At 37.5% G+C, this 27,882-nt stretch overlaps 4 protein-coding genes across 5 annotated transcripts in view; all 4 read right to left on the reverse strand.

Moving 5' to 3' along the window:
- prkg3 (protein kinase cGMP-dependent 3) overlaps nt 1–2,576 on the reverse strand; it is a 20,955-nt gene extending 18,379 nt beyond the window's left edge. Inside the window, exon 1 of the mRNA XM_028439464.1 lies at nt 2,452–2,576. The gene's annotated coding sequence lies outside the window, so the exon portion shown is untranslated. The remainder of the gene's footprint in view (nt 1–2,451) is intronic.
- abhd3 (abhydrolase domain containing 3, phospholipase) overlaps nt 1–9,713 on the reverse strand; it is a 12,069-nt gene extending 2,356 nt beyond the window's left edge. Inside the window, exons 1-9 of the mRNA XM_028439465.1 lie at nt 9,329–9,713; nt 8,294–8,454; nt 8,000–8,182; nt 7,846–7,891; nt 5,688–5,800; nt 5,421–5,594; nt 5,282–5,326; nt 5,028–5,197; nt 2,452–2,718 (exon numbers count right to left, since the gene is read on the reverse strand). Coding sequence (XP_028295266.1) covers nt 2,504–2,718; nt 5,028–5,197; nt 5,282–5,326; nt 5,421–5,594; nt 5,688–5,800; nt 7,846–7,891; nt 8,000–8,182; nt 8,294–8,454; nt 9,329–9,448 — 1,227 coding nt within the window. The 5' untranslated portion in view covers nt 9,449–9,713 and the 3' untranslated portion in view covers nt 2,452–2,503. The remainder of the gene's footprint in view (nt 1–2,451; nt 2,719–5,027; nt 5,198–5,281; nt 5,327–5,420; nt 5,595–5,687; nt 5,801–7,845; nt 7,892–7,999; nt 8,183–8,293; nt 8,455–9,328) is intronic.
- Nucleotides 9,714–11,124: 1,411 nt separating this feature from the next.
- On the reverse strand, nt 11,125–18,151 carry LOC114457537 (cathepsin B-like). Its single transcript, XM_028439470.1, has 10 exons — nt 18,023–18,151; nt 17,172–17,295; nt 17,007–17,092; nt 16,782–16,893; nt 14,857–14,972; nt 13,572–13,657; nt 13,346–13,486; nt 13,152–13,268; nt 12,063–12,191; nt 11,125–11,331 (listed from the first exon to the last, which is right to left on the reverse strand). The coding sequence occupies exons 2-10, from the start codon at nt 17,292–17,294 to the stop codon at nt 11,255–11,257; spliced, it is 987 nt and encodes a 328-aa protein (XP_028295271.1). The 5' UTR covers nt 17,295; nt 18,023–18,151; the 3' UTR covers nt 11,125–11,254.
- Nucleotides 18,152–18,742: 591 nt separating this feature from the next.
- On the reverse strand, nt 18,743–27,022 carry fdft1 (farnesyl-diphosphate farnesyltransferase 1). Of its 2 annotated transcripts, XM_028439469.1 has the most exons (8): nt 26,867–27,022; nt 23,689–23,786; nt 21,759–21,942; nt 21,182–21,310; nt 20,891–21,082; nt 20,579–20,755; nt 19,341–19,493; nt 18,743–19,273 (listed from the first exon to the last, which is right to left on the reverse strand). In XM_028439469.1, the coding sequence occupies exons 1-8, from the start codon at nt 26,963–26,965 to the stop codon at nt 19,046–19,048; spliced, it is 1,260 nt and encodes a 419-aa protein (XP_028295270.1). In that variant the 5' UTR covers nt 26,966–27,022; the 3' UTR covers nt 18,743–19,045. The 2 variants fall into 2 exon arrangements, with proteins under 2 accessions (XP_028295270.1, XP_028295269.1); XM_028439468.1 differs by lacking the exon at nt 26,867–27,022 and having other exon boundaries at nt 23,689–23,999.
- Nucleotides 27,023–27,882: the final 860 nt, after the last annotated feature.

Here is a 27,882-nt window from a genome sequence, read left to right on the forward strand (position 1 = left end):
AGAAACTTTTCTTTTGACAGGCATGTGTGAAATGCATGTTGCACAGAAAATAATATAGATTTATGTTTAAAAAAGATTAGATATGTGTGCTTTCAACAGCTATTTTTGAAAAACTTAGTTTGGTTGATTGAATTCTAAAAAAAAAAAAAAGGTGGGTCGCGATTTAATGACCATGGCAAAATGTGGGTCCCAAGGTGAGACCAGTTGAGAACCCCTGATCTAGAGCCTTGTTTTGTTTGTTGTGATGTAGTAGCTGATTTGTTAGACAACAGAGTGTTTGTTGTGTTTTTCTAAAGATATTTAGAGGGACAAAAATGGCCTGTTTTGGTTGGCGATAAACTTTAATAAGTTGAAAGTGAAAAACATCAAAGCCCGGATTGTGATCGGAAATAAAACGTCCTTAAAGGCAGTGGAGCATGTATAGGGTTCTATTTTCCAACACTTTAAAGTGCACAGCAGGTTCCTTAAGGCTGCAGCTGAATCTAAATGAGGGTTAGCATTGTAACAGAGGGTGTGGGCCTTTATTGTTCACTGTTAATTATTGATGTCTTTTGGGTTAATCAGCGACATTAATGACCCCCTTCACACAGAGATAAAACACACACACACACTCTCTCTCACACACACACACACACGAGCGTCAGTGTTGGAAGTGGCACCACATGTGTCATAACCTTTTTTCCATTTGGGCCAACAAACTGATGGCAGTCTCTATTGATCTCTGTGATAGTCGAATGAGCCATGTTATTTCTATTTGATGCTTCTAATCCACATGTGTCAAACTTAAGGCCCGCGGGCCAAGTCCGGCCCTTTGGAGCATTCGATTTGGGCCTGCAGAATTAAGTAAAAATTACAGAGAAAACATGAAGTATTGTGTAAATTACCAAATAATCCAGTTGTAGATATCTCAAATTGAACAATTAAATCAAGCTCGACAATATTTTTAGGGGCTTGCATTTTTCCTTTGTTTACATCACAGTCATTTTTAATGGCAAATTGGGGAAAGAACTGTCAAAATTTCCACAAATCTTCGTACAAAATTGCTCTAAATTACAAAAAAAATTGGTAACAAAAGAGTGAATTGAACTAATATTAAAAACTAGGGAACAATGGTGTTTAAATTGTTCTCCCCCCATCTAAAATCTGCAGCCCCCTGAACTAAAATGAGTTTGACACCCCTGTTCTAATCCCTTTAAAAATAATAATAATAAAAAAAGAAAGTAAAAATCACAGCTTTTAAATACATTAGAGTGAAGTATGGCCTTTATTTACTTATTTATTTAATGGAACAGCACAAAATCGTAACTGTGTATTAATGCCCAAATACTACAGCACATTAACAGGTGACAGAAATTGTGGTCGTTCCTGTGACATTAAACAAGACTTTTAAAAACTTCACTTTTTTTTTTTATAAAATTACACACAGGTGAAAGCGAGTGTGGGGAATGTGCTAAACGGGCTCATTTCTAATAACTAGAAAAGCATCCTAATGCTGCAACAATAACAGATCCAGCACCATTAGCATTATTATTATTTTTTTATATATATACTTTATTAGCCATAAATATGCTAAATATTTTTTGTAAATCTAGTAAAGGCATCATTAGTGTCTCTTAATCAACTTTCTCTAAGAACAACAAATAGATAGTATTTGTCTTCAGTGCATTAAAAACTGGATTTCAAAATAAAAGTGTCAACAGGAAAGAATTCTGACCTGAATTAAAAACAAATGAGTGCAAATAGATTAAAAACAACACACTGTTCATCATGAGAACTGCATGGTGCACAATCCACTCATGATTCACATTCCTTTGTCTAACAGCTATTCTATTCTGGTCCAACTCTGCATGTTTACTTCCTCTAAAGGAATGTATTATCGTTATAAGGTCTGGAACAAAAAAACCAAAACAAAGTGGAAACAGAAGACAGAGTCTGTACACCTTCTCTTCCATACTGTGCAGGAATTACAAATACTTCATATTATACCTAAGCTTATAATATATATAGGCATGCAGGTCCCATTGGAGCATTAAACACACTACATGAAAATTAGTGGATTAACAGATGGTAGTAGTAATACTTACATTATTTAGCTCTATTCACATTTTTGTGCGTTTTTTTCAGCCTTCCATGTTTATTTTTTTTTTTTACTTCTTTATGCTCTTTGCTCTACAAGCTACGTCAATGCTTCCTAAAGTGAGAACAGCCTCAAAATGAAAATTCCCAGATCCTTAAGAGACTTATTGAAATGTTTTTCAACACTGCTTCATAGCTTCACTACTATACTGTATTTTTTTAATGTTTTTTTTAATGAACTTTGATTGCTTTTCTTGAGGTAGCGTTTGCAGTGCAATCATGTAAACGTGTAATACAGCTGGTCATCTCCCTGCAAGCACGAGGACGGGAACATGGCAGAGTCGCAGCATGCACAGCTCATCAATGCATTGTTACCTGCTACAACGCCACTGGCTTCATTATCAACGCAAACATCCGCTCCCGTCTACTATTCACTCTTCAGCCGCGGCTCCTCTCCAATTCCACACGCCTCCCTGATGTCCGTGAGATGTTCGAAGGCCGCGTGGACGAACTGGCTGAACAGGCGCTCCATGTAGCTCTCGCCTCGTGGAAACAGACCCTGCAGGAAGGCGATGTGTCCGCCGTGTGCCGTCAGCAGCAGGGCCACGTTGGGCAGGCTCTGCACGATGCTCACTGGAAAGGCTGCGAGGGTTGGAAAAATATTGGAAAACCAGACGTGATGTGAACAGAGTAGACAAGCTATTTGACAGAAAGCCAAACTATCCAGTGGAACACAGAGTGGGTTCAGTCCAACCTTTAAACCACTTTCATCTACACACGAGAACATGATTAGACTTTAAATCAGTGCTTCTCAAACTTTTTTGGCTCAAGTTTCTCTTATTTCTGAATCCTAGTACCCCCCCCCCCTTGTCCGACTACAACATTTTGCTTAGAAAACTATTTAAAAACATCTATAGAGCATAATAATGGAATGAATGCGTGATATCACACATTTGAAAGAATCTCATTGTGTAAATAAGTGGAAAGAGACAGTATTTAGTGCAGTGGTTCCCAACCTTTTTTGGGTTGTGAACCCCTATTTTGATATCAAGAATTTCTGGCGACCCCAAAGACATTTTTCTTTTTAGATTCAGTTTTTGATCATGTTTGAGCTCAGATAAATATATATATATTTTTATTATTTTTTTTACTGCATTTTAGTTGAACTTAAATTATATTTCACAAAGTGAAAGTACAGAAATACAGTTGTTTAAGATTGTGTTTAAAAAAAAAAAATAATAATTATAATTAAAATTTTGAAAAAATCTTTTTTAATTTTTCAGAAATTTCCTGACCCCAAGGTTGAAAAACACTAATTCAGTGGCTCCTGAATAGATTTATTGCTATAGTTTGTCTCTCGCTCTACATACGTATTTGGGTATTAAGTAGTGCTGTTGATTCATTTTAGTAAAAGTTGTCACTGCCCTCTAAGGGTTGACGCCAGCTATTACAATTTAAATTTTTCATATTGCTGAGGACAATTATATGGCATCATTTGGACCACCGTGCATCACTAGCTACCCTTGGAAATGCTCAACTTTAAAATAGCGCTAACAAGTTTTTACGTTTCGATATTGAAATTGTCGCAAAAAACGCTATGGAAACAACTTTTTCCGCAAATACATATCACAGAACGTGCCGTAGCTGGTCACATGACATCACATTTCTTAGCATTATACTTTAAAAATTATTACTGCCACATTAGACTGAAACAACAAAGGAATACAGTAGTAGGAGGGGGCGTCTGATTCTGCAGCAAAGTCTCGTGAGATGAGATTTCAAGGGAGTTACGAGGCTCCTGCACCAAACAAGGTTCAATGGAAACACGTTCAAAGCGCAATTATACATTATCGACATTTACAGAAATATTGCTTTTATTTTGCGAAAATCTGTAATGGAAACCCAGCTCCTGACACTGTTGGCCCCGCCCCTCCTATAAAAGCTGGGAGAAGGGAGGAGGGTTTCCTCCTATCACAGCCCTCAGTGAGCATTGATTGACAGCTCCATGTGGACAGTGTTCAGCTGCTGTAATGTTTTTTTGCATTCCGTCCTTGTTGGGTTACCGTAGCGTGATGTGAGCCAGCCCCCTCTTTGTTTACATTTGTTTAGCCTTTATGTGTGCTACAGGCATGTTTAATTTTTTATTTGCACTATGCTGAGATGCTAAGGGAGGAGTTTATTATTATTTTAATTGTAATGTTGTGATCTGATTTCTTAATCAGAAAACTGAAGCTACTGTGAAGTTGCTGTTGCACTTTTGCTTAAACCTGGGTTTAAGCTTGAAATTTACTTTTTATTTTGGGATTTTTCTATGCATTTTAACTCTTGAGGACAATCACAGCAATAAGTTGCACTTTTGACAATATATCTGATGTCTGCAGTCATTTTTAAGTGCATTGGAAAAGAAAATCGTGTGTGTGTGTATTCTCGTCTGTCTCTGTGTGCGCGTGAACGTGCGTCTACTTCTCTTCGCTGTGTGTGCATCTTTCTGGTTTGTGTGAGTGTGAGTTGAACAGCTGGAGAGCCTGTGAGTGCTATAGTGTGTGTAGAGTTGTGTGTGCGTGGGTGAGCTACACGTCGGGATTCTGTGTGCCTTGTAGTAGTTGAGCACAGCTCAGCCGTCCACTGCTCAGTAATGTTGGCTGCCAACCTGGGCGTGTCGTATCTGCTTTAGGAGTAACGCCCATAATCAAAGGATATTTTTTTTACTTCCCCCTAGTGGCAGGTCAACAAGCAGGTCAACACCTGCTTTATTGTTGGCTTTTTTGCTTTTTATTTGTAACACCTCACAGCACCTTCATTATTGTAATAGTGTAATTTAAATATCCAAATTTGCAGGAATCATCTGGGTTTGAATAACATAAGAAGATTTTTTTTCCATTAATCGATTAATAATCGTCAATAAAAGAATCGTGATTAATTGATTACTGATTGTTTTTGCTACCACTCACCATTCTGTGGAGAAAAGGGGTCGTCAGCAGCATTCAGACATAGAATAGGTACGACTGTATCAGGTAGCTTCTTGTCTGGGCTGGCGTCTCTGTAATAGTCCGTGCACGACTTGTAACCAAACATCAGAGACGTGAAGCGCTCGTCGAACTCTTTTATGGTTCGTGACTTGGGGGGAAGAAAAAAAAAAAAGAGTTAGCGAAAAAGAAGGAAAAACGTCTCTTTTCAATGAAAGAAAATGAAGGTGTCATACCTTCAGACGTAATCCACATCCACCACTTTTTCCAGGATTTTCCTGTGCCTGTAAAAAAGGAGGAGCCAAACAAAAGGTGAATTATCTGTTTGAGTTTTATTAGCTTACATTCAGAAAGGTGTGAAATCGCATGCTTTCCGACCTGGTGACGGCACTACAGAGTCCGTAGGTGATGTGTTTGTTGAACAGCAGACAGTTGAGCGGTTCCTCCATCGAGACGGAGGACTTTAGGGCGTCCCAGGGCACGGAGGTGGTGAAACCTGCCACCAAGCCTGAGTCGCTGCGCTTACGAGCAAGATAGTTCAACAACACCATGCTGAGAAGGTTGAAAAACACCAGGAGGAGTGTTAATAAAACACAAAGTGTAGGACATGTCGTGTGACGTTCAAAACACGTTCCACCTGCTTACCCGCCCATAGAGACCCCCGCACCAAGAACAGGAGCATTAGGGTAAAGTCCTTTAACGTGTTTGACGACACACTCCAGATCGGAAGTACTGGCAGCACAGTAGGTGACAGGTGTCTGAAACACAATCAGAATCAACTTTATTAGTCATGTATGTTATACACACATGAGGAATTTGACTTGGTGAACTGTGCTCTCTCTAACAATGTAAAACATTCAATAATAACAATCAACTAGTAAATATAAACAGTAATTAAAGACTAATATGTACAAAACTAAATAGGATAATAATAATAATAATAATAATAATAATAATAATAATAATAATAATAATAGGATAATAGTGCAGTAGTGGGATGATGATGAATTAAACATGAGTTAGTTCTATTTCAGTATTTACAATGAAGAGTGAGCTTAGGTGAACATTTAAATTAAATACTATACAGTACATATATGTACATTCACAGTGACAGTTAAGTTCCAGAGGTCTTACACAGCAGCAGGTCTGACACTCTTTGATTGTTTAGCCTGGGGAAGAAGAGTTGTTTTGGCGTACAGTGATCTGTAACGCCTGCCGGAGGGGAGGAGTTTGAACAGATTGTTTACAGGGTGTGAGGGGTCTGCACTGCAGTGATTTTACCTGCCCATTTCCCGACCCTGGATAGGTATAAAGTCTTGGCTGGAGGGGCAATTACAGAGAAACAACGTCACGTGTGCCTGTGATCCTTACGCAACTGATACTGTTCCTCTATATGTATTACTAACACGCCTTTGTATTAAGAGCTTTCAATTGAGCCTTTGTTTAATTTTAGGTCAAAAGTATTTCTCGTCAAAACCAGTCGTGTTGGGCTTAAAGTTGGAACCACAGTTTAATATGAAGTTTGTATTACTTTTTCCTTTCTTTCTTTTTAAAACACTTTAAAAAAAAAAGTCCAATGTTATTTTAAGTTAGGGATAAATTACACTGTTATTTCAAATTAAGGCGCATATTTCCCTGATAGTATATGACATTGGATATCAATAAAAACATGCCACTAATGTACAAGTGGCTGCAATAATTCTGTGAGAACAACTAACCTGTGCCATGTTGATTTTTGTCATTACCCATTGTTTTTAAAATGTGAAAAAATGAAAGACTAAAGGAACTGATATAATTTAGTATTTTGGACAGCAATGCTCTAAATGTTTCATTTATATTTGAGATAACTACCTCGTGTGCAGTAAAAAAAAAAAAACACAGTTTGTATTGTTTAAGGATATTGTTCAATGTTATATAATAAAGCAAAAGATTGGAACATTCAAGGTGTTGCAGAGATGTGCAACGTCCTATCAGACCAGGGGCCACAAAAATGTGATTATCTGATCCGAGGGGCCACATTATCATCATTTATGTCAGCATTTACAATAAAGACCGATCTATTAATACAGGGGAGAAACAAAGGGGTTTGGTCTCTGTATCCTTTGTTTGGGTTTTGTGGTGTTTTTTAAGACCTTTTGTGTGTTTTGAATTCATTTTGTCAATTTCTTGTCAATAAGGCAACAATTTTGTTGCTCTTTTGTCGGTTTTGTTCTATTTTTTGTGTTATTGTGGTCTTTCTGTCATTTTGTGCAATTTCATTGGTATTTTGTGTGTCTTTGAAGTCCTTTTGTATATGTTGTTGTTTTTGTAGTACTTTTTGGTTGTTAAGTGTGTCTTTGTCATCATTTTGTGTACTTTTGTTGCCGTTTTGTCTGTTTTTCAATTCATTATGTGTGTTTTTGTTCTATTTTTTGTGTTATTGTGGTCTTTTTCTGTCATTTTGTGCAACTTCATTGGCATTTTGTGTGTCTTTGAAGTCCTTTTGTCTATGTTGTTGTTTTCGTAGCATGTTTTGGTTGTTAAGTGTGTCTTTGTCTTCATTTTGTGCGTTCTGTTGGGCTTCATGAATTACAATTTGGTTTTGGGGGCCGCCAGTTGCCTATGCCTGGTGTTTGCTGTCAGTTATTAAATTTTTTTTTTAAATTACGATTAATCGGCAGGTTAGTCTTTTTAAAGAATCGGTGATCGGCCATGACATTGAAATCGGTGCAGCGCTATTTTAAATGTGTATGCTAATCTATGTTGATTGCTACTTTAAGCCACAATGTGCTCAAGTGTAACTAAATAATATCACAGTAGTTACCAACAACGCCTCCCCTCCGAGTCCTCTGTTGTTGAAAACCACACATCTAGGAGAAGAAAACATACAAAACAAAATCATGTGAATAAATACTAAAGTATACAAATAACGCTCTTACAGCTTGAGATTTATTTATCTATTAATATTAATGACTGACCTGTAGCCATGGCGTGAGGCCTGGCTAACAGCGTGCAGCACATAGGGCTGTTGGCTGTTCCCTGTGATCCCAGGGAGGATCAGGACCGTGGGTCGAGTGGAGGATTGCGAGTACTCCAGGCTGGATTCATTGTCCACCCAGTCCAGGGAGATCTGGCCACCATCCCCGGTGCGGATCAGCTCACTGGTCAAACACAAAGAAACAACAGGATTTTGAAGATATAGCTGGAATCAAAAAACGTAAAAGGGAAAACTTTGATATCTGTTAAAAGAAGTAAGACCGTTTCCAACCTACTTGCGGTAAAAGACAGCAGGTTTGGACTTGAGGAAAGCACAGACCAGGGTTTGGATTCGGCCTCCCCAGCACCAAGGTGTGGGATGGTAGCGCTCAGCTACCACAGGACAGTGTTTGAGCAGGAATGCACTGAAGGCATTGCTGCACACGAGGGCTGGAGTCTGTGATTACATCAAAAAAACAAAAATATGGAAAACGTTTCAAACATGCATCTCGTGTCAAAAGTGTGTTATCTTTGTCCATTTCTCAGTACTGAATTTACATCGTCCATGAATAACTAAATAAATTACATTTGATCAATATTGAGTTAAGAATTAAAAAATATATATATTAAAATGTTAAAAAGAATTTTAAAACTAATCTTTAGAACTTAGAAGGGGATAAATGTTGAGTTTAATTTACAGGATAACACCAAATAAGGCTCTTTCTTTACATAGAATTCGTTATATTTATATTGTCCACAAATAACCAGATAAATTACATGTTTTATAAATATTGAGCTACAAAAAAAAAAAAAAAAAAAAAAAGTTAAAAAATAATTTTAAAACTTATCTTAAAAACGCAGAAGGGGATAAAAGTAGAGTTTTAGTTACAGGATAACACCAAAAAAGGCAAAACATTTTCTTACGTACACATTCTTATCTTAAACAGCAAATACACATACTAAATATGCACAGAGTTACCTAATGCTTCATAAAACTACAGTCCATGTTTTGTAGCAGCCAGTGGACAAAAATATGTACAAACTGTCTTTTATAGTCAAAAAAAAATGTTGAGAATCCGTATTAAGACTCTATTTTTAAATACCTTAAAGGCATATGACTATAATTAGATCCGATGATCATAGTAATAACAATATTTACAGAAAAATTTAACTAATGAATCTAAAAGAAGTGGGATTCAATGTGTTAAATTAAGAAAAGAAAAAAATGTATAGATTATAAAAGAGGGGGAAAAAAGTCAAAAGTAAAACTACATTGAAATGAATGCAGTGTAAAGCAGTCATTAGCACTAACCTTGACCGCAGTGACTGACCTGACACTTGCGGCCCCACAGATAGTACAGTAGGGCCGTGACGGAGCAGATGAACACCGAGTAACGCCTGGAAACACACTCCCAGTATGTTCTCCATAGCTCTGTATGACTTAAAAACATGGTACCTGTATTTTTATCGGCAGGAGAAGGCTGAGTAGCAGCAGAGAGCTAGCCAGTTAGCCGTGGCTATGTTGAAAGGACTCTTTTGACAAGACAACGCAAAAAAAGATTTAGGATAAAGGCCGACAACCTGCCTTCATCACAACCACATAAACCTCAAGATGTTACAGAGCCGCTCCTCCGCCTCGACTCGCGTCCTCAGCTCGGTTGGTGAAGCCGGTATCCAGCAGGAGCTTCCATTCACCGCTGGCTCGCCCCGAACCCGATGACGACACACAGTACAGCCCCCTGGACTACAAACATGGCGAATTCTCCCACACCAGAACGCGCATGCGCAAACACCAAGCGTTTGAAACGACAAGGATTTGCCTTCAAAATAAACAGAACAAATTATCAGTGATCCACCGGTCCACTATGATTAAATGTAAAATATGTGCCTTTAAAAAGATAATTAAATAAAATACTTAAATAAAAAAATTCTTTTTTTTTTTCTTTTGTAGACAGCTTTATATGATCTCGCTCCTCCCTCTCACTGCAAATATAATTACTTCTACAGCATCGCAGTATTATATAATTGATGTTACTATATTATTTATGACACCAAAATTAATTTCCTGTATCTGCAATATAAAAAGATTTTTATTCTGATTATAAGTTGATGCAAACAGTTACCACACATTCTAAAATTACACAAATGCTAAAAATGTTCCAAGAAATTAAAGGTTTACTTGTGTTTTCGCCGCAAAAAAAAGAAAAAGAAAAGGGAATGCAACATTTGAATCACAAGGTCTTTTTTTTTTTTTTTTTTTTTTGTACATTTACGAAAGCCCACTAGTATTTACATTTAGATCTATTGTGTATTGTGTTGTTATTTCCATTACAAGGGTGTACTGCTGATATAATCTTTTTCAAAATTGAGTTCTGTCATTCATAGTGAAAGAAAAGGAAATCTGTGCTGTTCATTCTGCTTTGGAAATGCTGAGTCGTAGGGTTTAGAATAAAGCTGAAAGCTGCTTTAACACAGCAGAACAGCAGGTTAAGGTTTTCTAACTGAGCCACGTGAACTAATGGCATTTTTGGAAGTTTGTGATATTTGAGTGTGATGAAACCACTTGTTGTTCCCCTCTGAAGATCACTTCTTTTAATAGACGTTCATATGCATCATTAACATTTTTAAATTGGTGGAACAAACACAACCAATACAATCTATATATATATATAGTGAATTAATGCAGAAAAGTCAACACGTTATATTTAAATACATTTTTTTAATATGACCTTCCAATCAGTAAAGAACAGAAAAATTGTTAGAGAAAAATGTGAGATCTGATTGGCTAAAGACCTCAGTGGTGGTCAGATTAAATTAACCCCGGCAACGCATTGAGGCTGAAATCTGATTGGACAAAAAAATATTTTGAGCACTACAGACAATATAAACTCTCCCAAATAGAATAGATAATTGTGAATAAAATAATATTTTATGGAACAAATAATTGAGGTTGTGATTAAAGACCAGTTCATTTAAATGAGTTTAGACCTCAGAAAAGGCCACTTTATGTAAATATTGCCTCATATTGATATTCTGTTAACGCACACTTTTTTTTTTTTAATGAAGGAAAAAGTGGAAACAAAATGTATTATTTTTGATTAACAATAAAAAAAGAATGACAGCAAAGAACAATTCACTGTCTGTTTATTGCATTCAATCTTAATTAGCTTTCAATCCAAGAAAAGCCCTCAGGAGTCAGAATAAGGATATTATTCTTGATTCCTGTTGATATTTGATGCAGTGGAGGCAGATTTCCTCTAGTTAAGTGGAGTTCCCGTCACCACTTCTGACTCAATACCACATTCATCATTTCCACGCTTGATCTTGAAGAAACCTGTTTTAGCGAGAAAATCATGGAAATTAAAGCATTATCACAGACATGTTACATGACCAAGAAAAAACCATGCTCCACTTTTCTATTAATTAATGAGAATGCACAATTCTTTTTTGTGTGTGTGATTACAGGCTAATCATCTAATATGCCAAAAAGTTCATGATTGTTTTACTGCATATTTTCTTTTTTTAACTTTCAACCTGCTGAGAGGCTGTTTTTGTCCTTATATTTTTATTTTTATTTCGTGGGGTAATTGTGACCATCACCAGCCCTCCATAAAGGAGGGTGAGAAAAACTTAAATTAGACGGAAGCTATTAAAAAAAGAGAGAGAGAGAGAGAGAGAGAGAGAGGGCAGTGTTACACATTGGTGAGGGGGGAAGGGACAGGGGAGAGGGAGTTAGGGTGGGACAGTGGAAGGAGTGGGGAAAGTAAGCAGTCAACTATTGTGGTTGTGTTGAAAGTGATGCTACTGTTGTGCGTATTGTGTTGTGGGGTTTAATCTATTGAATCAATTGTTTTCGTGCATTTATTGATTTGTTTAGGGTTTTGACAAAATAAAGGCATCGGGGTGCATTTCATGTTTATTTTAAATATATTTTCTTAGTGTCTTATTGGATCAACACTGGTATCATCTACAATGATTTAATTTTTTTTTTTTTTTTTTTTGGAGGGGGGGTATTCTCATGTGCATTTTCATTAGGAAATGCTTTTCCAGTTCCTTCTGTTTTACCTTTGTCCCCCCAGTCAGTGTTCCAGGAGTTTGCAGCCAGCCAGTATGGGGTCCCACTTTCTTCCCCCCAGCCCAGAATTTTGATGGCATGGCCTCCCAACATCTCCCCAGTCACATGCTGGTACACACCTGCCAAATAAGAAAAGAGTACCAGTTGTTATTAAATGTATTAAACAAGGTTGGGGCCAGTGACATTTTTTAATTCCGATTACGTCTTCAATTATCCATGTTCAATTACAACTCAATTACTATTACTTTTTTTTTATTATTATTATTTTCCCCCTGAAAGTCAATTACAATTACATTATCAATGACTATAGTTCAATTATATTTATCAATTAATCAAAATTACTGGTCCTTTAATAAATAAGAGCATAAAACTCTTGTGTTAGCTTTCTGTTAGCATCTCTTATGATAACGGGTCAGTCTGACACACGTATGTCTTAAGTCAGCTGTAAAATACACTAGAAAATATGATCTATCATCTAATTTGTTTATCTCTTGTTACATTGTTAACCTTCCTTATCAATAAAAATATTGGTATTAATATTTTTTTCTGTCAGAATACCCTTAGATTTCATTTTTTTTAATGGTAAAGTTGTTATAAAACATATTTTAATAATTAACTACACATGAGAGAGCCATAGAACATTAACATGGTTTGCCATTTAATGAAGTCATAATTGACAATTTTTATAGAATTTCCATGCCAATTACAATCTAAGCTCAATTACAATTCAGTTTCGATTACAGTTATACTTACATCATAATTGTAATTAATTTTCAATTACGCAATTATAATTGACTCCAACCCTGGTGTTAAATAATGTGTAGAGATTATAGCAGCCCCAAAGAAAACTGAGATAAGTATTTATTGTGTGACTATTCTAGACTTTTATTGTGAAAGAGTAGTGTGTTTTGTAATCCTGAGAGAAAATAAAGGGTGAAATTGTTCAAATTGTTCCTATTGTTTTCCAGTGTAAATACCGAGGCCTTGCCACACGCAGGCAGTTCCTACGACACAATGCAGCGTCTTATTTGTTCAAAGAGGATTACAGCACACGCTTTGTAAAGTACAGCAATCCTCACCGGATTTATACTGCAAAAAATCAGCATATACACTGAAAGCTGCCTCCACTGGGCCGTTCTTGTACAGCTCGGTCATGATCTGCGTCTGGTCGGATGGAACGCTGTAGGCACGTCTGCCTGCAAATATAGAAACAACCAATGACGGACACAGGAATGGACACAATGAATGTGTTTATTCTCTGATGTTTCCGTACCAAAATGTTTGTCCTTTGGATATGACAGAGCGTATCCATCGATGCAAACCTTATCACATGGAGGTGTTTCTTCACTGTGACAAGGAGGACGAGTCCCATTAACGTGATGCTCACAGGGAGCAATGGTGTAAGGTCGGCAGCCTGCAACGCACAGCAACACTCACTGTAGGTAGCCCCTTTAAGACAGTGTGTTTATACACAAACGTGTGCTTTTTGATGCACTTACCAACTTTGGAGTCGTACAAACCACCTGTCACAATTCCTGTCTTTACCCAGTAATCCCAAGCAGCCGAAGGGTAACCGCCATAACATCTAAACACACAAACACACACGACGCACACGCTCATTCACCTTTTTATGAAAATCTCAACCTTTTTAAGAAATGATCATTAAATAGTAGTGGTTGGCACTAGGGGTGTACATTGCCATGAATCTGACAATACGATGCACGAATTGCATGTCACGATACAATATATCCCGATACTAAACAATACGATATATCACGATATCAATCATTACAAATTTCACCTTTACTAAAGTACAAAATGGTATGAAATACAAGTTAAACTTATGAGAAGAAGTAATCGGTAATTAACTGTAAATCAAGCACCAATATAAAAAACAAGTGTTATAATTATCAAACTGTCAAATAACATTTCTCAAAAAAGTTTAAGTGCCATGCATATATTAGCGCAATTAAATGTTTTTTTTTTCAGTTAAAAAAATCGATTTGGACATTTTTTGAATTGATATGATAATCGCACGGTGAAATATTGCGATATATCGCCAAATCGATTATTTCTTGGCACGTTTGCACACAGCAAGAAAGTCCTGGGTTCAAGCCCTGGGTCCTTTCTGTGTGGAGTTTGCATGTTCTCCCTGTGCATGCATAGGTTTTCTCTGCATACTCTGGGTATATTTATGTATTTGGTCTATTTAATAGGGACAGACACCAATACATAGACAGCAGACAACATAGTGTTTATGCTGATTTGCAAAACACGATGCGCACACACACGCGCCTACACAACTGCTTGCTCATACATACCTATTAAAAAGGTTAATCTCAAAAGATATTGATCAGAACACACAGTTTGAATCATTAGGTATTATTGGGGTTGAATTTTGATGCAAAGTTATGCAAAGAGAAAGTAATTGTAATTGACTTTCAGCGGGAAAATAATAATTGTACTTTTAAATGCAATTGGAAAAAAAAGTCAGTCACTGTAATCATAATTGGGTTGTAATTGAACATGGATAATTGAAGATGTAATTGTAATTGAAAAATCGAATTGACCCCAACCATGATTCAGGCATTGAAATAGGAATTTTGTGTCAAAAAAATTTGAAAAACTTGTGTGTGTGTGTGTGAGTGTGTGTCTGTTTTTTTCTCTAGCGCCCTGTTTAGGGTGTACCCCCCGCCTCATGCCTGTTTGGATAGATAAACTCAAGCTCGTAGTTCCCCTTCAAGCTGTATGATAATTTTTTTTTTTTTTTTTACTGTTACTCACCCCATACCGCATTCATCACAGCAGGTAAGGAGATCCTCAGCAGAGATCTCCACAGAGATCTGACCATTGGTCTGGATGCACAGTCTGTCAGACATGGCCTCGACTGCACCAAAGGCCTGTGGGAAATAAGATAAGATGATACTTTATTTTAAAAGTAGGTCGTCACAGCTGCAATAATACAGGTATGGGACAGATACAGTTGTAATAGGAGAGTGGAACAGCAAAATAAATGCATTGTTTTACACATATATACATATAGGGCTGGGCGATTCAAACCAAAATCCATGTCTTGATTATATTTCTCAAAACGGCAATATAAGCTATAAATCTAGATATTTCTAACCCAATGAAGTCTTATTAGACAATTAATAAATTGGATTTTAAAAATCACAGAGATTGGTTAAAAGTTGCAAATTAAAGTGGCCAAAAATTGACAGAAAAAGTGATGAAAGGGATTCAAAGTGTCAATTCTGGCTTAAAAGCAATTAGTTTGGTTTAAACTGGCAAATAATGGGCATGAAATATTGTCAAAAGAGGTTAACAGTGACAATAATCGTCGACACACATCAACATTAGGTGGGAAAATTGGTGGAAAGGGTTCATAAGTGCCGAAAATGTCTTGGAAGTGGAAAAAAATGTGCAGAAAGGGCATTAAAATTTAACGGAGAGTGGCAGAAAGGGAGTAGCAACATAGCATTAAAAGGTGCAAAACTGTGGCTCGAAAAGTGTTGAAAACCGGTAGAAATTTCGCAAGTTTGGTTAGTTGCAGAAAAAGGGTAAAAATCTGCAAAATTGGGCTCAAATTGTTAAAAAAAAATATTCCAAGTTCATTGAAGGCATCTGGCGATCCCCTGCCAATGTTTTGCGATGCCAAATGGGGTCCCGACTACAAGGTTGAGAACCCCTGTTCTAAGCAGGAGTGTGACCCGCTCTTGATACGGCGATATATCGCGATATTTTTTCGCACGATCGATTATCGATATGCTCCGCGATAAGTATAGATTTTTTAATTTTAATTTTTTTTTAATTTTAATTTTTAATTTAATTTTTTTTATTCCAAAAGCTTTTCTGCTTTTTCACTAAAATGTGCAGGTAGGTCTTCACAGAAATGTTGTCACTGTTTGTTGAAGGAACCAATATATTGTTTACTGGAATATTACACTATTATGGTGTCACTGGTAAAAAAAAAGACCCTATTTTTTGTTTACAAAAAGCACTATTGGAGATACTCATTCATTTACATTGGTATGTTGACACTTATTTACAGAAATGTTGCACTAAAATAGTGTCACTGTTCATAGGACACTTTTTCAATGTATTGTCTTTCAGAGATATACAATAAAATTGGTATTTTTTCACTTAATCTTTTTTTTTCTTCTTGTTATGTCATAGATTATCGTAGATTGATTTCTGACCAATATATTGATAATCGCAGTATCGTCATATCGTGAGATAATCGTTATCGTGAGGGACACCGAGGTTCCCTCCCCTAGTTCTAAGGGACAGCACGTGTGAGTGAGTTCTGGGTTAGGACACACTCAGAAATCCATCTAACTGTGCTTTTTCATGCTGTTCTGAGAAATAGCAAAAGCAGCGACTCCTTAAACACTTTTTTTTTTTAAACACAAAATAAGCTATAAAATCAAAAACATATCAATGTAGAAATGTTAATATATCTTGAATCTTGATATACAGTATATTGCCTAGGCCTATATACAGTACATATCACATAGTCCGATGGCTTTAGTTATTTTTCCAGTTGATTGGTTTTTGAAAGTAGGAACTAAAGCGTTCTTTCTTAATAACATAAATAGCTTGGAGCCATTGTCTGGAAATATAACCCCCTCTCTTTTCCCACACAGCTTGTTCTTCTTTTGAAGCTCGGGAGTTGAATTTCACTTTGTGTCTTTTTTTTCCGGCCTTACCCAGCAGGACCCGCAGGAGCCTGTCTCTGATCTGTGGATTGTGGGACATTTGGGCCACTGCTGGCGTGCGTCGAAGCTGTCTGGAAGCTTCATGCCTTCAACATTATGAACCCTAACACGGTGAGAGAGATCATTAAAAACACTGGAGATAAGGTGAAGATGCTGAGTCACTCCTGCAGACACGTTATAGTCTGTAAATACACACTTTTACAGGTTTAGACTTACACCTCTGGTAATTTGGGGCCCTTCAGTATGGTCCCACAGAGTCCTTTCACAGAGCTGATATCAGCTTTCTGGAAGTTAGTTCCAGCCTGGAACACAAACACAAACACAAACAGGTTTATTCCCACAGCTCTATGAATCAAATCACTAAGGCTTTAACAGTGTCACCATCCAGGTGCTGTTGGCTTTGTTAATGAAGTGGATCATCTCCGTAGACAGAGGAGGGAGGTGAGGACGGGCCGAGGCCACGGAGACCATCGCCACCACACAGAGGACGACCAGTGAATGCATCCTGAAGAGGTTACACACACTCATCGTCACTCATTTTACACATAACATGTTACTTTATAGCAGAGATGGGCAGATTTCATTACAGCAAGGGCCACAGAAAATGTGATTATTATCAACAATAATGTCAGCATATACAGTAATGACCCCAATTTGAGCATTGTTACAGCAATGAACAAAGGAACTGGGTGTTTTTTTAAGTCATTTTGTGTGTTTCTAGAGTCTTATTTAATGGTTTCTTGTCATTTTGTGTTTTGGGGGTCATTTTGAACATTATTATTGTCAATTTATGTAATTTTCTTTCATTTTTTGTTGCATTTTTTTGTGTATTCTTGTTATGGTTTATATTTTTTGAGTCATTTTGTGTATTTTTCTGTCATTTTGTGTATTTTTTTAATCATTTTGTGTATTTTTTTGTTTATATTTTTGGAGTCATTTTGTGTGTGCTTTTTTTTAAATCATTTTGTGTATTTTTTTCTGTCAATTCGTGTTTTTTCTGTCATTTGTGTGTTTTTGGAGATATTGTTTTTTGTGTTTTCCAATTCATTTTGTGCATTTACTTTGAGGGCCGTACAAAACTAGACAAAGGGCCAAATGTGGCACACGGGCCGCCTGTTGCCTATGTCTATATATATATATATATATATATTAAAATTAAATCAGCATTAGTAAGCATTATACTCATATACAAGTCAGAATAAAACAGAATTTCAGATATAATCTTGACTTACCTGCTGTGCTGCTGGTTATTGGGATCAGTTTTGGAGCAAGCTGTCCGTCTGACTGTGTCACAGCCGTTAACTCGTCTTTACTAGTCAGGTAATGTCATATGACCTGTGTAATGAATGTCAAATCACTATGTTCTCATGTGACTAGCGAGATGTTTTCTCAAAGTCCAGCTTGAATCTGTTTATCATTATAAAACATATTTTATCCCATTCTTTATGTTGCCACCTTTTGCATGATTTGACACTTTGAATCACACTTGTTTTTATATAATCACCCGTATTTTTAATTTTATTATGTATAGTGATCCATTCACTACTTCAGCATTATGAACTTATGTTTCTTAAACCAGACTCCACAAACACACTGGATACCAAATCACTATAATCATCTTCCTCGTGTTTCTTTATTTTTCCACGAATATACAAATTAAAATATCACATTACATAGCAATGTTTGTAGCTCTGCTTGGTTCTATTCTTCCCTTAAACAGAACCAAAGTTGCCTTAAGGACACTTAACTATCACTCTTAGGTTGCATCGCTTGGCGGAAATCAGACGCATTTGAAATCCTTGTTCGATACATGAACGTAGCTTTTAAAACCTACATGTGTGTATTGCACATATCTCATTCCATTTTTATACATGATGAAAAATGACAGCAGCTCTAGAGCTAAATACGCAGTTCACATCTGTGTTCAGTCTCTCTAAATAAAGAAAGAACTATTTTGTTTGTTTTAAAATGTTTACTCCAACAGGACAGAAATATTTCAGAAAAATCTGGCAAAAGGAAAACAATCGGAGACATGATCACCAGGGACAGAAGAGGAAAGTCGCCCTCGGATGTTTCAATACATCATTAATGCTGGTGAAAATTCCCACACAACACAGTGTGTAAACAGTTTCTCCATACTGCTACAGAACACTCATCTATGTGCACAGGGTCCTGAAGCAGCCACGATGGGGAATGGCTAGAACTCAGGTGAGAATTCAAATATTCCCGCAGTCCTGGAACAGGTCATTTGAGATTTATTGTCCCTGCATGTCGCCTACACCTTGTGCCTGTGCAGCAGTGGTGCTGAGGTACTGCCAGCTGAGAGCAGCCAGCAGCATGGCCGCAGACAGGTACATGGGGGACAGGTGGGGGGTCCTGGTTTGCAGGCTGGACTGTGACAGGGCAGATTTCTCCTGGATAACGGCCAGGATGTGCAGAGTCTTGTCCCGGGACGGGTCGGTGAGAGAGACCTTCTGTACGATCTGTAGAGCAGTTAAACATAATCAGTAGAAGAAGATGGTCTACAACCCCAAAAAAACACATACACACCTCGTGGCTGTACTGGGTGATAATAGCCTGCACAGATCTCATACTAGTAGCTTCCATCATGAGGGTCACAGCCTGTCCTTTCCTGATCTTCACCACTCCCTGAAACACCATGGGGTTGTTGTAGCACGTAGACAGTGTAGCTATCGCCATCACCTGGTCAACAGAGGAAACACATCTGCATCATGAAGAATCTAAATTGCAAATCATTTGATACTTTAAAAAAAAATATATATATATATATACAAACACATTACAAAATAATGTTTCATAGGAGCATTTTAATGGAAAAAAAAAAAAACAAGTTAACATACAACATTGTTTGTGCCAGTTTTTTTTTTTTTTTTTTTTTTTTTTTCATTTTAAATTTTGCCATCAACTTTTGATGCACTTTTCATATGTTGATGTTACTTTTTAGTGACACACAAATTGTCATTTTGCCCAGCGGGAGCCTTGCAAAAATGGATGATAGCAATGATCGAGCAAGTATATGGAGGGACAGCGAAAGTATATGGGGTGACACTTCCTGAAAGGCACGCTGCGTAACTTTTGGCCACTAGGGGTGCTAGACCGGTAACTTTCACGCAAGCGCCCCTAGTGGCCACAAGCGCCGCAGCACTGTCGCAAAAATCAACAGTCGGTCCGCCACCCTCCCCCCTACTCCCTGTCCTCGGTCTCCTTAAAACTTACATAGTCGGTATTTCAAGAGGGAAGCCCCACTCGGAGCATTGATACTGTCAAGCGCTGTATATTGAGGAATCATTTTAAATAACTCATATGGGTCAACTCTTTAGGTCAAAAAGTCCATGGTGTGCCTTTAAGCAAATCTTGAAGGTTCATACCGTAACTGATGTTTAAAAGCCTATCAGCGCCGCAAAAAGCCAAGACAAAAAATGTGTTTCTCTTTTCCTTTATCCTCGTCCTCTGCACCTGCTCATTCATTCTCCGGCTCCCAATGCACAAAAAACTTTGAAACAAGCGCAAAAATGCACGTGCAGGTCAGTTTGGAGCCGCAAACCGTTCACACTGGAGTCTGATACACGTCATATTTTAAATGTTAATGTGAACTGCCAAACAAAATAAAGCAGTGAGGTCACCAACACTGATGTGAGACAAGGCCAAGCTCACTGCTGAGCCTTCAAAATCCACCCAAATGGATTCATTATTATGTGCAAAGTTTTATTCATTAAGAGCAAATGAAGCCATTGTGTTGTTAGTGTGACTCTTGTAACGACGTGTACCTGTGGGATGGCACAGAAGTTAAACACGCTCTGGTTGCGCAGGCGGGACAAGTAGGCGATGACGTCTGGGACGTGTCTCAGGGTGTCTGTGATCAGTAGGTTGAGACATGATAAAGCTGACTCCAGTTTTTCAGGCTGCGCCAAATCCTCCAAGCGTCCCGCGAACCGACTCCAAGCCTGAGCGGAGACGATAAGGAAACAAAACTGAAACGCTCACAAAGCTATCCTCCTCCTTTGTGTTTTACTGATGATCAACTGTAGACTTTGTGTTTAATGTTTCACAGTAAAACAGAGAAAAAACCAGACGGCTACCTCCTCTGGCCAAAAGGCTCGTCCCTCCTTTGTGTCCTCGAGATAGTCTCTGATGATGTTTGTCTTCTGGAGGAACAGTCCCATGGAGTTAGCCAGCTCTGTGGCCCTCCCCACCTCAGGGTCTTCCAGCTGGGAGGCAGAGAAAAGCTGGGACAGGCCGATGCCAACTAGACCAGCAACGTAGTGACAGTACTGCAATGGAAACAAGCAGATAGTTCATTTATAGAAAAGTTCATCTTTCTATAAAATCCTGGCTGCTGATTACATGATAAGTTGAACATTTCTGTTTACCTGGTCCCACTCCTTCATAGATCCCACTTTTTTCTCCAAGAACTCAGCCATCCCCGTTCCCATTTGATGGCAAATATCTGCGATAACGTCTCTGTATTCCTGAGCAAGGTTTCTAAATTCCAGGGATATCTGCACTCAGAAAACACACAGACACAGTTAGGATATACAACAAGCCTGTTCTTAGTGATATTAATATATATAATTTTTTTTTTTAAAACATACTGTAAATCTCTATATTTTCCTGTGTAACATACATTTCACAGCATGCCTGTCAAAAGTAGTTTCTTTCAAAATAAAAGACAAGTCCAACATGAGAGATATTAAGTATTAATTTATTTTTGACCAGCTGTCCGTGACCCACCCAGTACAAGTCTGTGACCCACTTTTGGGTCCCGACCCACCAGTTGAGAATCCCTGCTTTAAAGCATGGGTGTCAAACTCATTTTTATGCAGGGGCAAAATAAAGAACAGTTTCATCCCAAGTGGGCTGCAGATTTGAGGCGGGAAAATGAGCACTTTCAACAAAAATTGAATTTGACATATGTGCTTTAAAGTAAGCCCTGTGTGTGCTACTGACCGTGGGGAAATCCTCCAGGACCTGCCGGTCTTTCTCCTTACTCTCTGTGAAGCACCACTCGTCCTGGTACAAGTACGTGTGGAAATCATTCAGCATGGGCACCTTCTTCTCCAGAGGGATGGTCATGTCGTCCTCCACTGTGTCCAGCGCACGCAGCACCAGGTAGAATATACACACTGCATGTCTGGTTCACAATCAGCACAACAACAAAACATGAGAAAACCTGCACAAAGTTTCATCGTCATTCATTCACTAAACGACACGAAGAGCTGGAGCGTGATCCTGGGTGTCAAAGGTCAGTCTATAGTTAGGGAATTGTCCTTGATGGTGGAATATAAGAAACACACACACCCATGATGAAGGCCTTTTAGGAAACAGCTGTGCTTTTTTTCACCGACAGCTGACAGAAATAGTGAGTTTAAACACCGTTCCACAACCAGAATCATTAAAGCTAATAGGAACGATAATTATTTATCAAATAAATCCATAGTACAGGCCTCATAAACCAACAAGTCAACGATTATTTGCTTTAAAAAAAAAAAAAGGCGTAAAATAGCTGCATGAAAGTGTGTTTTGATCTCCACTGTAAACACTCTCCCTTTGAAATTGTTGGAAGTTCCACACATTGCATTGTGGGATGTAGGATGCATAGAAGTGTTTTCATTTCATTCTTATCGTGTTTTCTTGCGTTTGTCCCCAAAAAACTCAGCCAAAATAAATTCCCAAGACATTTTCAATGCAATGTGTGAAACTCTTCCAACAATGTTAATAAAAGCGTGTTTACAGTGGAAACCAAAACTAATTTTTAAGCTATATGTTGTTTTTTCGAGCAAATGATCTTAAATGGATTGATCTCTGAGGCCTACACTGTCTGATAAAAAAAAAAAAACCATCACTTGCAACATATTGGAATGTATAAAGCCCTACCAGAACTTTTTTAAAACTTGTCATTCTTTCATTCATCTTCAGCCAACAACTGCTGATATAAATCTAAACTATGAATGAATAACAGATCGGTTTCAGAAAATCTATTATAAAATTAAATCCTAATCATTACTTTGACGTGAAGCTCGGTTCAAATAATTGTATTGTACTTGAACACTACCAATACTATAAATGTAGACTTGTTTAAGTGTGGGTACTAGATTAGAAAACAAATGCAGTAAGTGTGCACGGTCTGGGAGTTGATGGTTTTTGTTCCTATTATTCTTTATGGCGCCATTATTATTTGTTGTGTCTGTATTTATGTGTGTGTAATACAACCAGGCCACTCTATTGGCTGTCTCTTTACATGTTACTTATGGAACACTTTGGGCTAGCAAATATAATATACCGCTAGAATTATCCAAACTAGGAGGTCTCGCCTGGTTTGTATTACAATTTGAGAAAATTAAATAATCGATCATTGTAAATTTAAGAAATGATTTATGATCATCAAAAATAAAATCACAATTAATCTTTTTTTTTTTTTTACCACTAATAATATTTAGGTAGATCAGATGCCGAGTACTTTTTGAGTATACCAAGGAATTGTTATTCCACCATGTTTGCATTAATTGTCGGAATTTATGTTGCGTTAAAATTTGTAAAAAATAAAATAAAATACACTTTACATTATGATTTACTTTTTTTTTTTTTTTTAAATACTTTTGATACTCAAGTATTTTTTTCACAATTACCTCGTTCAATATGGGATACTTTACCACTTTTATTTAAGTAATTTTCAGTTGTACTTGTACTTTTACTTAGTTATTTTTTTTCCAATTACTTTGTACACCTGTAAAAAATAAATAAATAAATAAATAAATAAGTATTTAATGCAAGCTTGCATGATAAATAATGTTGAAGCTTCCCCACCTAAGGCCTGTAGGTAAACATGTCTGTGTGCAGAGCAGACACACCCCTCCTCACCTCAGCAGCTGTTACTCACCTCAGCTCTCCGTCCAGAGCCTGAATCACAGCAGCGAAGCTCCTGCTGGTTTGGTTCAGATACAGGTAACACGTCCGCAGACTCTGCCGCATCGACTCCTGGCAGGAGAGACAGAAGAAGGTGTTTTGTCGGTGGAAACCTGCGGGTCTGAGTACGCTGGAGGGTCGGGCGGCCTCCTGCAGGCCCCGCTCCCCGAGCCTCCAGCCAGGCAGGAGGGAGCGTGGAGCAGGCCCGCAACTCCGCGGAGCCACCGAGAGAGAGCGCTTGAACACGGACAAGGTGACTGGACACTTGTAGTAAGCTCCAGCCATGCGAGATAACGGGGCGGACTCTCAGAACACGGCACCGTGCATGTCGACACCACGCCTGGAGGGGAAGTTTGAAACATGAAGTCCATGTAGAGGACAAGCAGCGGAGGGGTCGAGCGAAGCCAGGCGGTAGGATACAACCAGCCCTGCGCTGATATATAAGTAATGTGACCACGCAGAGCTCATTGGGTGGTGGTAATCCAGAGCTTTTACAGATCTACTGCAAAACTGTCGCAAGCTCCACCCACTTTTCTTTTTTTTTACCAAAACAACACGAGCCTGACTGAATCTGTGTTGTCAGATTGATAAACTTCTCATTTTTTGGGTGAATTTACAAACCATTTCGAGGGCAAAAACACCAAGGAGAGGATCAGCTGTCAATCTATGTAGTGATAACAAAGAAAGAGTGACTTATATGGACTTCGGAGAAATATTTTTTAAAACAAATTTAACAGTTTTTATGTTTTACCTAAGGCAATCTATCTGGCAACGTTGATTCCAAATATTTACGACACAATTTTTTTTTTTTTCATAATGTTACCATGATAAATATGCAATTGTAATGAATACATACTTCAAAATATATGCTCCAAATTAATATAACTTGTGCAACTCGACATTTTTATTTTGATAGTGTATCGATTTAACAACAAAGACGACTTTAAGACAATATAATTTCAGCAGTTATTTAAAAAAAATAAATAAAAAATAAATATATATCAGCATATTTTCAACAGCTACAATAATCAGAAAAATAATGACTATATATATATATTATTAATCTCCGGCTGTAGATCATAATATATGGGAACTTTTTTATGCTTATGGCCCGGTTTGTGCACTGTAATGCTGCTGTGCATTTTGCCGACATCTAGTGGCAGACTTAGGTAATAACTTATGTCTTTAAAATGGTATAACACATTTATACAAAAAAATGCACAAAAACACACCAGAAAGATACACAAACACACATAATGACTCCAGAAAACCTACATTACAGAAAAATACACCAAACAAAAAATAAATAAAAGTGAGTCCCATAGAATTAAACCAGAAAAATTGCACCCGCAAATATACCCCTTTATAACACTACAGAGTACAGAGTATGTACAACTATTTGTACATCCAACCTTCAAACACATACTCATTTGGCCATAATTGACAACTCTACTTAAGCTCCTCCCACTATATGAATACATACTTACGACGGGCACTGTACTAGTAATAATAAATACAAAGACCTGCTAGAAGGTCATGATTCATGCATGCAGGCACTCACATTAGGGCATGTAGAATTTTAGATCATTTCAAATAAAGAGTTTGATCTAACTTTGTTGACTGATTTTTTTTTTTAATGTATACCTGTTAAATTATCAATTAATTTAATGCTGCTTTTATGCTGAACAAATAGACTTTTAGGAATGGAATATATAAGGTTTTCCATTAGCTAGATTGCAGTATTGGACGTTTATTTTTGGTCTGCGACACAAAGGTGTAGTGGTTATCACTTCTGCATTACAGCAGTAAAGGTGTGATGATTGTTGGGGTGGACATGTTGGGCCTTTATGTGTGGGGTTTGCATGTTCTCTCCATGCCTGTTTGGGGTTATCTCCTCCAGGTCCTTGTGTGCTGGTTTAAATTTGATTTAATTTTACAAATTGTCTAATTGTCTGTGAATGTGACGTCTGTTTCTATGACCTGTGACAGACAGACATCTTTTCAGGATGTACCCCTGCCTGTCATGTGTCTGAGGTGAGCACAGGATAAAAAAAGCAGGTTTGTATAAAGTGATTGAGATTAACTCCTAGTCACACTCTTGATCAGGAAAAATCACTTAATTGCTATTTGGGGAAAATTTTAATAAACACTGTGTAAGAGATGGAAGTGAAATATTTTTTTTTTAAAAAAAGCAGAACTGACTCACACACACAAAGTGTGCATGTGTGCTGTGGTCAGGACAGGCAGGTGCTTCTTGTTTTATATTTTGGCAAATCTAGTGTGGTATTTTAGAATTTACCAGATAACCAAATTTTATTTTATCCTTGTTTATTTCTGTATATTCAGTTTTTTTTGTATATTCTGTACTAATATATTATTTCAACCCTTTTTGCTGCTTCTTTTTTTAAATGCTGCTGGAAATTTAATTTCTCTGAGGGAGCTTTACAGTTATATATAATCTATTGTATCTAATCTATTATATAAAGGGGGAAAAAATACCCATAACATTATTTTTAATGTAAAAAAGGCAATTTTTTTTAATTGTGCATTAGGTACCTGCAATTACAAGGATGTAAAGTCAAAATAAGTTACTTTACACTATTAATAATTGCATTGCATTATGGTTTTGTACTCCTAACCTCACATAAGTAGCCCTGTAATATTGATATATTAATTGTTATCAATGACATTTTTGTGGTAAACCAGTTCCAATGTAATTAATTGATTGAAATAGCCTTTTTTATTTGAGTTTACACACTTTATTATTGATTAGGTATCTATTGAAACAGACTGACTGCGTGCCTCTGCAGCAGGTCACACTGGTGTTAGAACGGTAGGATTAGCTTTCCCATCCCTCCAAGCTTATTATGTAACCTAAATTAAGTTAATGGTCATCTGTAGTTGAGTGCAACTGAGCCAAACACAGCAAAGATCCAATTTGTCAAAAGTCCAATTACCTGCCCGTGTGTTTCCATTGGATCGTTCGTTGAAAAGGAAAACTGTGCATTTTATTATCAAGTCATATATCTTTGCACCAGAGAAAGAAATGCATGATCACACCAACAGTTAGGACAGATTGAATCAGCTGGACATTGTGTGCCCATCACACCATCCTCATGTGGATATGTACATGATTGACAGTGTTTACTTACGTAATCCAACTTTGGCATGACGGTGCTACATCCCCCCATCTTAAACCTAAACAGGTTGAGTATCTCCTCCGGGTGGCCCAATGACTTTAGGACATCCATGCTGCGTTCAGGCGATCACCTCCGTGTCCACAGACTGATGCTCCATCACAGATGTCGCCGCTTTTCCGCTTTTCAGTCAAGAACGCTTCGTCAGATCGGCTGACGCCTCCGATTGGCTGGCACGTCATCAGCTTAGAGCGTTTAGACCAATGAACAGCCAGAGCGCCTCGTGTGATGGCCCGCCTCACCTGGCAAGCAGAGAACCGCGGCTTCTGATTGGTCAGAAAGGAAAACCCTACCTGGCTTATCAAAACACTCCAAGGTGATGTTGTTACGCGTTTACTGCGTGTCGTGACGTCTGGATGTCAGATGCTACAATACAAGTTTTATTTACTTATTTAAGGGGGAAATAACTTAAACTTATCAATGATTCTGATTATTGGTGTGGTAGAGCAATCATTTATGGTATTTTTTTCTTTCTTATCAATTCAGCCTAATAAAGCAGTGGTTACCAACATGTTTTTTTTTTTGTTTTTTTTTATAGTGTTAGTGCAAGGTTTTTCAACCTTGCGGTCGTGACCCCATGTGAGGTCGCCTGGAAATAAAATGGGGTCGCCTGAAACATCTGGTATTAATAAAATAAAATAAATTACTGATAAAAATTATATAAATATATATATACTTAATAACACAGAAATAGAGAGATTTTAGATATTTATCATTCATTTTTTTAATGAAAACACACACAATGACTGTATTCTATACTTTAAGATTCTCAAACATAAATCTAGTTAAAATAAAATGAGGTCTAAAAATATCTGAGCTGGCACATATTGTCACTTTGCGCATTGTGTGTTTACAAAAATGGGGTTACGCCCCGAAAAAAGGTTGGGAACCACTGTTAGCGTGTCTTAGCCCTGTTATTAAATTATGTTCACACCCATATTATATATAAGTACCCCTTTATAAATATTTGT

Source organism: Gouania willdenowi, chromosome 24, assembly GCF_900634775.1.
Source record: "Gouania willdenowi chromosome 24, fGouWil2.1, whole genome shotgun sequence".
In the NCBI taxonomy this organism is placed as follows: Eukaryota; Metazoa; Chordata; class Actinopteri; order Blenniiformes; family Gobiesocidae; genus Gouania; species Gouania willdenowi.